This window comes from Colias croceus, chromosome 15 (assembly GCF_905220415.1).
Source record: "Colias croceus chromosome 15, ilColCroc2.1".
NCBI classification, from domain to species: Eukaryota; Metazoa; Arthropoda; class Insecta; order Lepidoptera; family Pieridae; genus Colias; species Colias croceus.
In genome coordinates, this window is record NC_059551.1 from 4,451,188 (window position 1) to 4,464,739 (window position 13,552).

Consider the following 13,552-nt stretch of genomic DNA (forward strand, 5'->3'; position numbering starts at 1 on the left):
ATTATGTGAGTTATGTTAGAACTTATACGTCATATATATTAGAATGCACTAGTGACTAGGTCATAGGTAGGCTTAGTAATAGATATATTGTAAACATGTCTTATGTTTGATAATAATTAACATAGGTGTACAACGTACATACCTTTCTTATTATTTCCTTATGTGACCGTGTTATTGATAAATAAATGTTTTAACTATGTACAATCTAATATAGTTAAAATAAATTGTATTCATATTTTAAAAATGTTTGAGGTAAAACTTCACCTTCACTTAGCCCAACCACCGTAAAGTTCTGATTATAAGCATAGCATAGGGCATAGGCAATTGACGTTTTCATAAATCGAATTTATAAAATAAATTCTTCTAAATTAATAAATTATTTAGACTTTCTATGCCTTAAATAAATGTCTGTCAATTTGCTGAGTGCATTCTGTCAATTTGCATAATTTTTGTACTTAATGCTTATTAAATTATATTGTTATAAAAGATGTGCATAAAATATGCAAAAAAGGACATTTATATTTCAAATTATATCCTAATACATTTGGATAAATGATTATTATACACAAAATATTATTATGTAAATAGTTCTTCATTGATTGACTTTATTCAAATTAGATGGAGTTTAGGTACGAACGAATCCGTATCATATTGACGCATCTGTAACGTTAATTATTCTTTGTTTCAACAAATTCTCAAATCCCCAAATACTATTGTCACTTGGGGATTTGATTTAAATGAATTCCCTATTGATACCTACTAAAGATGGCGCCGCAGAGGAGGTCATAGATTATTCCAATCACAGAACTGTCTTGAGAAGCGACAACTAAGATAATTAATTTTTACGCTCTCGGCCCGGGGTCATAATTACATTTGAGAAAATGAATAGCACAAATCTTATTACAAATTAAACTCAAATTCAAGAAAAATGTGAAATTCAAACAAAATACCTACTTTAGAAAAAGTACAATAAAAATATTAAAAAGTAGGTAGGTACCTACTTACGTAAGTCATAAAGGGTATTCTTAAATTTCTATCTTGCGTTAGATCAATCAGACAATCAATCAAATCAACATTGATTTTTCATAAAATTACTGGGATCCGTAATATTAATATTAATTACATATTATAATTAGTAAACAAGTTTATTTAATTCTTACAAATATTAGGCTTATTTAATAACAGAATAAAGTGTTTATAATTAAAGGTTTATTTACATACAAAGTGAACTCGTTTTTAGCATACAAGTCGTAGTTTCTAATATGTGTGTTAATATTATAGGTAATGTGTAAAAATGTAAAAGAAACATAAAACTTAGAAATGAAGTAAATAACCTCTAAAGCTGTTTTAAGTTATCAATAATTTAAGTTAAAATGTTTAAAAAAGGTTTAAAAATTAAGACGTAAGATATGTAAACGTTGTCACGAAAGTAATGTCGATTTCAAATTGTTTACATATCCATAAATGTTTCAATACTTTTTCATCCTCAAACAATGACGTGCGTTCTCAAATTCTACACTCCTTTCGTCATTAGAAAATTATTTATGATTTTTTTTGTCGATTTATAAACAAATAAAAACCGATAATATTAAAAAATATATAAAAGGTCACTACACCTGCTCTTTCCGAAAATGGAATGAAATGTATTGCTTTTAAATGTAAGGAAGTTGACGACCTTTTTATAAATGAAAATAAACAATTTATGCTATGCAAAACGCGTTTCAATTTAAACAACGAAAGATTTATTTTATACAATTTGAAAACTTCAAAGGAATACATAGTTTTGTTAAAATATAGACTACATTATATAAAATTATCTAGTGCACAAATATAATAGTTGTGCACATAATATTATTAAAATAAATAAATAAATCATATCAAAGATCATCGAAATACGTTCATAATTTATCTAAGAGTCATTGACGAGAAATCAAAGTTAATTGTTCGAGAAATTAATAGTTCGCAAATTGTAAGCATTCAACGTTCATTAGACCAGTAAGTTATATGGAATATTCAAGTATATTCCAACTAACCACTACTAATTTACCGTTTATCGTGCGAATTAGTCAACTATAAATTTAGTTTGCTAAAGATACGCTTCTACAGAAAACCTTCCTCGTATAATTGAGTTACTTTCAACTTGCTACCTGATGTAGTGAGATATAAATACACGAATCTAGTTTAATTATTATAGAAAGGAATGCTTAAAACAATATATTGTTTGTGAAATGTGTATGGCATAAGGCTAAATACATTTACTTCATTAAAAATAGACTGTAGAAACGAATAAATATATTAATTTCGCAGCAGAAGACAATTCGAAAATAGAAAATAAGAAGACATTTCATAAAGGACTTTATTCTGAAAGAAAATCACAAGGTGAATCCAAAATTGATGATTTAATATTGAAAAATTCCATGAAGATTCCATTTAGATTCAATTTAGGTCGGCGATATCAATAGGCAATAATTATATTTGGTTCAGATTTTCATCTCACATTGTCAAAGAAACCTTACCTTTGAATATAATCAAGATTATATTCAAAGAAATCGACAATAACTTGCTGATTAATTCTAATATTTAGAAATCCTGTTTTTAGAATACAAATCGATATATTTAAAATACACACATATACAATAAAACTGAGCAATTGGACAATAAAAAGTAAAAGACAATTTTTACATTTCGAATGTGTGGCCCCCTTTTGACCATAATATTAATCGCAGCTTGTTTTTTTAAGAGACTTTGTATACCTATTGATAAAATTAAGAATGCTTAAACTGTTGTTAAATGCCGTCAGATTTTGTTTTCCATACACCCATAATACATACATGTTATGTTTATATATTTTACTGTTTTTAAATTTTCTCATTTCCTTGAGCGCGCCAGAGGTAATAAACTTAACAATGTTACAATAATTTAAAGGTTATCACTTATCATATTAATTTATGTAACATCAAGATTGAATTTATGTAAAATTTTGGTGGATATGTTTCTTAAATGTCTTTAACCGATTTAAATACCAATAAAAAAAGTTATAAGCCGATTAATATTTGTTAAGGTTATCGTGTATTAATAAATAAAATAATGTAAACAATTATGAACGAGATTACATACATGATACGTCGTAAATCAAATGATAAAAATATTTTGCATTAATTATAGCGAAAAGGCGTATAGAATGAATGAGTTGATAGTAGGAAAATTATTTAAAACAGCAATCTATAATGAAATCAGAAATTATTGGTGTTAGTTTTGGCGCGCGTCCCGTTTATTGAAGGGCGACAAATCCAACTGCACTAGGAAAATTTTCAGGTATAAAATTTTACATACACAAACTATCGCTATTGATGCCTAAATACAAATAGCTCTGACATAATCTTATATAAAAATATTCCGAGTCGTAAAGTTTGTAGATTTAAAAGATGTTTGAAACGGGAGCGAACGTGAATAACTAAGTTATCTCACGCCATTAATGTATTTTATGTCTAGTTAGATAATGCGCATAAAATCCCTCAATAACTGTAATAGCGAGCATCCTCTGTGTTCATTGTTGTGAATAATGAACGATTGTTTATGTTCGATGATGTAACGCTGATAGATTTACGAGTAGCAGAGCAATGAATCAAACTAGCAGATAACGTAAAAGTAGATTAAAAAAATTCAGCACTCGGTAATTTTCCACAATAATTTATCTCGGCGAGACGGGTTGTTCTGTACATGTTATATGTAGCCGTGTTGTGGCGACCTAAGCGCTTTTTGATGACCCACGATAGAAACCAAGATCGTCAGTTGCGCGTTCGATCTTCACATTGTTTTGATACATTGTTTCTTTACCGTGAAATTGCGTGTATCATCTATATAGTACTGAAAGATAATGTACATATTCGGTAGTTTTAGCTTCATTTGAGAGAGAATTTAAAGCCAAAATGGATCGATATGCAAATCTTTGGATCGATATGCAAATAACCGATATATGTTCACAGGGAAACACATTAAGCCGTCGATTACATACTGTAGAGTTAAAAGAACACTACAATTAATCATATCTAAGTAGAGTAATATTGATAATAATAATTAAATGCTGTAATACGTTATCTTATCTCCACTGTTTATATTACAAGTCTATAAACTTTCCTAGATATTGGGAGAACTTAGCAATATCTTGATAATAATACGGAAAACATTTAGAGATATGCCCGTTGTATACATTAGCTCGTGTTACAATATGAAATAGTAAATTTTCCATAGCTAGAGAACTGTTTACATAAAGTTCATTTTATATTACGTGAATAGGTTTTGATCGAAATGATAACGTTGTTTTTACACTGTTTTTGTTATTGTAGAGCGTCGTTTGTGTTTGCACACGTTTGTAGTCATAAGTTCATAACATAGTGTTTAATAGTTCAATAATACCCTTTTTTATGAAACTAATTTGAACTTCACGTTTAAAATCTAAATTTCGATAAATTTTGTAGCAAGTTAGTCTTCGACGTAGGTAACTATTAAAGAGAAACATTTTAAAAAGATGAAAATTATATACCTACTATTATTAATACACTTCCTGGTCACTTAACCTCATGTTATAATATGAATGGTATTAAATAGTTTCATATCTTGTTATCCTTTCATATCCCGTTACTATCTATCAAACAGAGTACATAATAATATTTATTAATTTTCCTCTGTGCCTATACGCATATCTGGCGCCTCGTAATTACACAGACTAATAATAATTGTAATCAGTTGCATGAGTGTCCGCCTATCGCAAACTTGTGGACTACTCTGTACGTTTACACACACATACACACATATTCTACACGTGTTGAATGTCTCATTTCAATTTGGTCACGTGGGAAATTAATAACATGATTACTTTTTTGTTTAATTTTTGCTAGCTCATACGTCACAATTATAGAGGTTATAAGAATGTAGTTTTCTATAGGAGATGAAAATTGAATAGCTATTTTGTTTACTCAACTTTTTAGCAGACTTTATACAACAAATAGTTCTGTTAATCAATTATATTCGTACAGAGCAACGAATGTCCAAATAGAGAACAATGGCACAGACACATAAATTTCAAGTTAATTCATTCGGATTGAATAAAAACACCATGTATCTCCATAAACACTAGCAAAATCAATGGTATAGCAATAAAGGCATTAGAAAACACACCATTAAGTCCTTGAGGTGAACAACCTCGCCGACGATCTACGGAGCAGTCTGGAATTTCAATTATTATTGTTGTTGGATTTCACCATGGTGCAAACTAAGTATTTCTAAGCAATTGTATGTATGGAAACAGCATAGTTCATTGTATCTTTGAACGTTCGAATATCAGCGAAACATAAATAAGTTTTCGAACAACAACCTGATAATCGTTCATGGCAATATTTACAATGCGTTTGAGATCTTTAAGTATTAGGTATGATTCGAAATGAAATGCTTTATTGTAAAATTGTTATATAAGGTGTACTAATTTGTCCTTCTTAAAGATTAATTCGCGTAATTTTCAATGTGTATAAAGTTGTGTGAAATCATAACAGCTAACCGTCACGTCATTGTGAAGCGGCGATAAGAAATGATTAGTTAGGTAGGTATGACGAAGGAGGCTTGGCGAGATAACGCGAGGTTAAACAAGTACTAATAAACAGTTAAATAATGCCTCCGTGTCCATGAATATCATAATTATCTAAGGCTGTAAGTAGGAGGGCGTAAGGGGCTTACAACCTACGCATGGGGCCTGCGAAATTGAGTAGGCTTTATCTTTAGTCAATTTTAAAGCTTTTTCAGCATTCAATTATGATTTTATTCAATCATCAATCTATAATTTCTAAAATGGAACACAAACATATATTAAAAAAAAGACTATGTAGGTGTATTATATTATAATTATGTTGCGAGAAATATAAAAAAAGAAAATTGAGAAAAATCTCATTTTCTAAAATTGTTTGGTCCAAGATGGGTTGATGTCTTAGTAAATTTAAAGTCTTCTATGAATTTTTCTATACACAAGGGACTGAGATCGCCCAATTCCAGAAATTTGCTTGTAAAACTTGTTAAATATAAATTTAGCTTGAATTTCAAAGAAAATATTTTTATATTATCAAGTCACTTGACACAAGTTTTCCAATTTGCATTTGATACAAAATCTCGCGAACTGCATAGTATATGCAGAATGTATAAATTAGTCTAGTTTTAGAAGTATGATACTTTTAGAAGATATCCTTTTATATTTTTTGCGAGTAGCTGAGAGTATATTCCAAGAATGTGATCAAATATTCTGTTTAGTGTCTACTAAATTTTAAAACACGTACAAAAAATAAGAGTTCATAGTTCCTGCAGGCACCTACTATACAACTGAATATAATTATATCATATCTACACTAATATTATAAAGAGGAAAACTTTGTTTGTTTGTTTGTTTGATCGTAATGAATAGGCTCATAAACTACTGGACCGATTTTAAAAATCTTTCACCATTCGAAAGCTACATTATTCACGAATAATATAGACTATAAATATATTATCACGCTAAGACCAACAGGAGTGGAGCCACGCGGGTGAAACCGCGCGGCACAGCTAGTCTGATTTATATTTAATTTACAATTAAACCGTTTAATAAAACTAACAAATATTTGTGCTATTTGTTAGTTTTATTAACAGACACATCTGCCGTCATATAAAGAAATATTACGCTATGGATGTGTTATTGAATTTTTCCATGAATATCGTAGCAATTGGCAATTTCAATTTGTGTTCCTATTCTAACAGGCTGGTCCAATTACATTGGACTTAAAGATAACTGGGGCTAAGTGTGGGTGGTGACGTTTCCATTTTTGCATAGAAATTATATTTTAGGAATTGTGTTTCGATTTTTACGGTATTTTATTACTGTGTACTGACTGTGTGGTAGCTATTATTCCTGACACTCTTACAATATCAGTATTAAATATTTTCACAAATTTAATAATTAAAATACTGATGAAAGAACTCGATATTTTAGTAGTTACTCATTAAAACATGCAAATTGTTTAACTGAATCACATTATAAGAAACTGGTAGTTTAGCATAACACGTGCCTGTAGAGACAAGACATAGTTTTTATTTGCACCGGTTAAGATTCCATTGAATCGAACCAATCTATGACTCAGCGTAAGAAAAACGACTGAAAGAAGTGGTCATCAATCTTGAGTCAAGCTAACTATTTCATCTTGTGTTTTGTAGAAAATCCATATTATCTTTCAAATTCAGTTGTGTCTTCCTTAACTTTCCCCAACCTACAATTACTCAATACATTTAGGTATTTTGTAAAATTATCTATTCACTGTTCAGATATGCGGGTTTGATACCTCTGTGTAATTCGTGGTTTAATTGACTCGATGAATATTTAATATCTGTTTGTTATAAGAACTGATATTGCCTGAGACTTTTGAAACAAATTATTTATTCATTTTACATTTGTGCTATCAACAATTAATCGCATTAATCCGCACGAATTAAATAAATTAAATTCCAAGCTTTGAGATATCCAGCCGTACAATATGATCGTACTTATAATTTAATTTACTGGCTTGCAATAAAGTATCTCATCCTCGTCGCAATAGAACCATTCGATAATTTATTTAACGTTTTATCACTCGGCCATTGGTTGATAATGACAAAGGATTAATGAATGTTGTACTATTCCGTCCAAATATTGATACACTAGGCATTAATAACTTCTCTCTATTGTCTCTAAATGGCAATGTGGCTATAAAACGTTCTTAAAGCGATAACGTGGTCGTTTGCAGTCCTATCCACAATTCTACACACGGACCACACGTGTGCCCACATCTCATTAATTCAATCGATACGCCGTCACTAAAACATAATGTTACCAACACTGTTGCTGCTTTATTGCTGTGCAAACTGACTGCTGTGAAAATATTATACGCTTTGATAAGCGAACATTGAAAACCTTTCGCGTCGATTGCTGACTTTTTATTCTTTGCACAGCCATTTCATCGAGCCTCAGTCCTTACTGCATTACAATTGAAAATAGCGAAACAATAGACGAATGTAAGTCGACACCAGTACAGCTGACTGGCGTCTCTCAGACGGGTGCATCTATAAACATTATAAATGCATTAGCGTGATAAATATCCATTACTCGTTTATTACGTTCAGCTTTTCGAATTGCCTAATATCGAAGTTGTAAGAACATATTTCTTCGAGAGGAAGTTGAATGTCACGACGGATGTGTTTCCTCGAGGCATATCTGTGATATATGAAGTTTTTGTCGTCTATTTCTAAGCGAGACGACTCTCTCGTGACGTCATAGCTCGAATGAACGTTCACCTCCCTCTTTCGCCTTAAAACCCACGTTAGGGTCAATTTCATGTAAGTCGAGTTCAGATATCAAAACCACAACATCTGTTGTCTAGGGAGTCGTTATGTGTCTGCTGTCTGGACTTTGTCGATAAAGCAATAGAAACCTTATATTTTGAAGGGTTGGTAAAGGGTATAAGAATAATAATTCACAATACGAATCTGGTTGAAAAGATTCAAATAAAAACTATTTAGTTTTGTTTTATGCTTCGTTACCATCAACAGCTATCGTACCAAACAATTTAAATATTTTTACTTGTGTATATCAGTATAGGTACTATTAAACTCGTAAATAATTATTATGCCATCATTAATATTTAAAACGATTTCAGTTTCGACATAAGTTGAATATTATCAAATACATTTATCTTATTTTTATTTCCTTTGACGTCCGTATAAAAGAAATAGCTATTAATATCCGGTTTCTTATCTGGTCGTGTGGACCCGGTTGCTTGGACTTATATCTCACTGCTTGTTTATACCATATTCGGAGTACATCACTCTCCATACTACCAATAAATACTACTGTGACAAATGACAAATTTATAGAGACAAGAGGACAAGATAGAACTAGGTGGAGCGGCGATATTTTCAGATTTATGACTTCTTTTCAACTTAAATGCAAGATAAATCCATGTTTTGATTGTTTGAAAACCGTATTTATTGCCTTTTAAATTATAATTGATAACTTTCCTTAAAAGTACTTCAATACGGATAAGCCGGTTGAATTAAAGTCTAAATGTTTTATTGGTTATTTCTCCGAATATTGAGCTTGGTTAAAGGTATTTCCAGTCTTGCCGGAAATCAAAAGATACTTATCCGCATTTCCTATACAGTAGTAAAATCGTCAGTCCTCATCGAATGAGTATTGAAACAGAACTCGTTTTCATAAAGTTAACGGAAGACGATAAAGCTGTCCTTGTTGTGCTCTGCTCGTAGGTACGTGGATTGTATGCCTTGACCTTCGCCGGTCTGTGACCGCATGCTAAACAAGTCAGGCGGTAACGTCTTGCTTTCCTAATAGTTTTCTTTGAACTTTTGTTCGTTTATGTTTCACCTTGATTGTCGTCTATTGTAGTTGAATGATGAATCTATAGTTCTGACTTCTGAATCTTCATAAAAATGTTCATCTGTTTGTATTTGAAAACTTTCAGTGCTCTACATAGAATGGTATTGTTTAAAAAGTTCGGCCTTGTAGCATTGATAAAACTAAACAAACCTCTTTTTAAATTGCTGTATCTTCAATTTCGCTGAATGAAAGTAAATCTTGTTGATAGAATTTAATAAATAACGTTTTGCTATTTTGCGACGCTCAAATTCTGGTTGAACCAATTCGGTTTCTTCTTTATAATAAAAAACTTCCAGTAGGTGCCGGTTTTGTATTTTTCCTTTCGTAATGAGACCTTTACCACATTTGGTGTCGTCTACCGCACTGTTGTTTCTATACAAATAATATTATTTTATAAAATAAATTATTATAACAGGCTTTACCGGTTCTGCTTATCGATGATCTCGTTACGATACGTGAAATTATTGATGTACTTTTGTATATATATGTAGGAGGTTTCGAATAGGCGAAGGTGAATATATGTCAGTTCTCTAGTGAGACATTGACACAGACTTGTACTTTCATTTCATAACGGAGCGGCGCGACGTTAAAAAAATAACGTACATGTTTTTTGTCGTGCTTTCATGATAGAGCACTTAACTATTGAATGTGTCACCGTCCTACTCTACTTTGATTCATTAGTTATATTTTCGCTTTTATTTATTTTCTGACGGGGAAAGGGCTACTACATTATTTTTGTTTCTTTTCTTTGCAGTTAAAGTTCGCACCTGTGCGCTATTTGCCTGGCATGGTGATGGCTATGGATGATTTGAGTACTCTGTGAATTGTGGTGGTGACTCGGTGATGGGATCATCGATTAACGAATAGTGTTGTGCTTGTGTTAGTGATGTAACATTCTATGGAAGTGTTAGTGTGTACTCGGAATGTTCACGAAGCACGGCAAGACGCTTGAGCGGTGTTCTCACCCCTCTCATAGGAGCTGCAAGAAGAAAAAACAACCCCCGCATACACCCTGGAAATACTTGATGAATTGCCCACTCGTTAGAAAATGTTTTGGTACAGTATTTTTTTTATGATTTTATTTATTTTTTAATCCATTTTTGTTTTTTTTTACTATTGTGTTTCTTCGAGTGTTCCCAAATAAAATATGATCCGTATTCATGTTCCGCGGCTTATCAAAACTCAATTTAGTGCAAACATGTTTTTGTTTATTGTTCAATATGCAAAATTAAGTTTGTAATATTTCCGTGACCTTGTCTCATAGTATTAAAATCCAGTTTGGTTACGTGCTCAACTTTAATTGTTACCTACTTATTTGAATAATGGAGTAGTACTACGACGACCGCGTGACAATTCGCGTAAAGGTGAACGCCACGAGTGGAAATAATATTTTTTTGATTTACCTACTGTCAATTAATTGCGCAGTTAATAACTGATAAACCATGTAGCTCAGTAACATCTCGAATAATTATTAAAAAAAACTATAGCTGCAGAGATATATTTGTAATAATTCTCTAGATTGTAAAATAAATCTCATATTGGTCGATGAACGTACCCGACCTTGCGACGGCATTCCTCGACGTCCCGATTGGTCGTTAGATCAATCCACCAACTAGATCTGTGTATGTATCATCAGTCTCTACATGGCATTATTGGTATTAATCGGCGGGAAGCAATTTATTCCATATGGCATAAACTCGTTGCCTGCTTATAACTCGGCGTGTTGTAAAAACTTAAAATAGTGTTTTATATGTATTGCCAATTCGTGCGGTAGTTACGTTAACAGTTAGTGATAACATTTATAATTTAAAGACAACTTAAAATTAAAAAAGTAAATTGATAAGGCCAACATATCAAGCTTATTAAGGACATCGTTACAATATAAAGAACAAAACATTTTCTCCTAAAGCACCCATGCTAAGGTCCAAAGCATAATATAAAGTTGATCCCTACACGGCAATCATTGTTTTTTGTTTTCACAAGTCTAATAATAATAAACAATGACTCCGTGTTGGAAGCAATGAATTGAAAGGTGAATTTGCGACAAATATTCTCGCCGTGAGCAAAATCAAGACCGAAACACGATGGGCGTGTTGAAAAACAACTTTTTGCGCTGCCGAAATCGTGTAGACTGTAGACCATAAATGGAGCAAAATTGGTCACCAAACGCTGAATTGGTTCCTTTTAGGATTTACAAAATGATTCGAGATGTACTTACGTATTTTCAAAAGAAAGAAACCAAAACGGCTTTATGTTCTTATTGGAGATAATAACATAAAACCTTATTTAAACGTTTTTTATCCTAACAGCGCATTCAATTCTTTTAATCCACTTCATTTATAATCAAGAATTATTTGAATTTATACGGTCGAGAGTCAGAAAATGCAATAAAGTTTGGCAGCGATCAGCGGCATCCAATTCTAGCGTTAGCGCGATGGATCGGACGACGAGTTGGTCGACTAGTTGGGCGACTAGCTGGGCGAGTTCACTTGTTGCGCTTTGGCAATGTCAGGCACCGCGTCCATCTCGTGAGTGACGGTTGTTTCATTACGTTACATTAACCACAGACTCGACGAGCTGTAACTACTAGGTATGGGGGCACCGCTGATACTCGAGAGCGTTTTAACGAGATTTTAATGCTTTGACTTGCAAAATTTATTACCTCTGGCGCCAAGGAGTGGTTGTCTTCGGGGATTTACTACTTGTAAATAATTTCCCGCTCCAGCAATTGCTTATGAGTTATGGGTGAGGCATGCAGTTTTTCACAACAATAGCTTTTGATCTGAGAGCAAAGTGGTATAAATTTTATTTCAAGTTTTATAGTCGTTTCACATTTTGTGTATTTTAGACATTGTTCTTTATCCACGATCAAGATTAATTTCCTTTGAGATTGAAGCTCGTGGTTTTTTAACGTACGTCATAGGAATGTACCTAGTAATTACCAATCACAAACGCTTAATGAAGACAGGTGGCTGTAATATAAAAGGTCGATTAGACTGCGGCTCAGCGGGAAGCTATATTATTTAGTTATTAGTTATGAGAATTTAGAAAGAAATAACGTATTTAAACAAAATAAATTTTTAAAGATAAGATCTATAAAATATACGAAAAAGATAACATAGAATTTTTAATTAACCATTTATTAGCATGTTAAATGCAGAACACGTGACAAAATATGTTATGTAGCATGATTTATGACATATATTGAAAAGATATAAAAAGCGATGTGAATAAGGACCCGCTTTTTCGCAACGGAAAGTAGTAAATATTTTATACTGTTTTCAACATCTATTCGATGTCATTGCTAAATGATAATAATATGGTGAACTATTCCATATTATAAGGCCCTCAAAACGAATTTCAAAAATATCGCAAATCATGTCTTGAATTTGAAATTTTAGTTTTATGGCATTTAAATGCTTTATAATTTTTTTAAAGAATAGAAAATAAAGAGCGTGTGTGCCGAGCACACGTGTCAGAAGTGAAACATCTTTGGGCAAGATTCAAATATAGCAAAATCGTCGCATTACTCCATGACGTGACGGTATTTCCATGACGCGACCTTGAAATTTTGCTAACGTGCCTAAAGAAGTTTCACTTCAAAAAAATTGAATCATGTCTTGTTTAGCAAGTCGGTGAACTTTTTGTTAAAAAATTTTTGTTTCTGTTATTCGCGTCGCGTGGACCTGGAGCAGGTAGGCCACGATTTTTCCCGGATGAATATATTAAAGGTATTTAGTATGCGAGTGTTGCGGCCGAGATTGCGTTACCTTGTCGCCTTGAGGGACGCACTGCATATTGCATAGGCTAACTCCATCTGTATTATGGAACGACAATGATAATGAATTTGTGTTTGTGTTATTTTAGATAATTTCCATATCATGATGCTTGTCGATTTTTAGGTAACGGATTTAACCATTTGAAAAAATTAGCGATAGCTCTTACAAAAACACGATAGAGTAATATTTTTTATACCAATTTTTGTGACTAAACGTTATAAATCGTTGAATGTTCGTGGAAAGAAACATTTTTCTCTAATTATTGAGAACTGGGTCAAAAGCTTGAGACGTGCAGATTAAATTTGATTTCGGAATTTCCTCCATTTAATAT

General features: G+C 32.1%; 1 protein-coding gene across 7 annotated transcripts in view; it reads left to right on the top strand.

Moving 5' to 3' along the window:
• Nucleotides 1-13,552, top strand: part of LOC123697877 (dual 3',5'-cyclic-AMP and -GMP phosphodiesterase 11) — a 194,564-nt gene that overhangs the window by 76,185 nt on the left and 104,827 nt on the right. For 2 of the 7 annotated variants that reach the window (XM_045644437.1, XM_045644438.1), the window contains exon 2: nucleotides 10,197-10,498. The exons of the other annotated variants lie outside the window; for them this stretch is intronic. In XM_045644437.1, coding sequence (XP_045500393.1) covers nucleotides 10,366-10,498 — 133 coding nt within the window. In that variant the 5' untranslated portion in view covers nucleotides 10,197-10,365. The remainder of the gene's footprint in view (nucleotides 1-10,196; nucleotides 10,499-13,552) is intronic. 7 annotated transcript variants of the gene reach the window in all.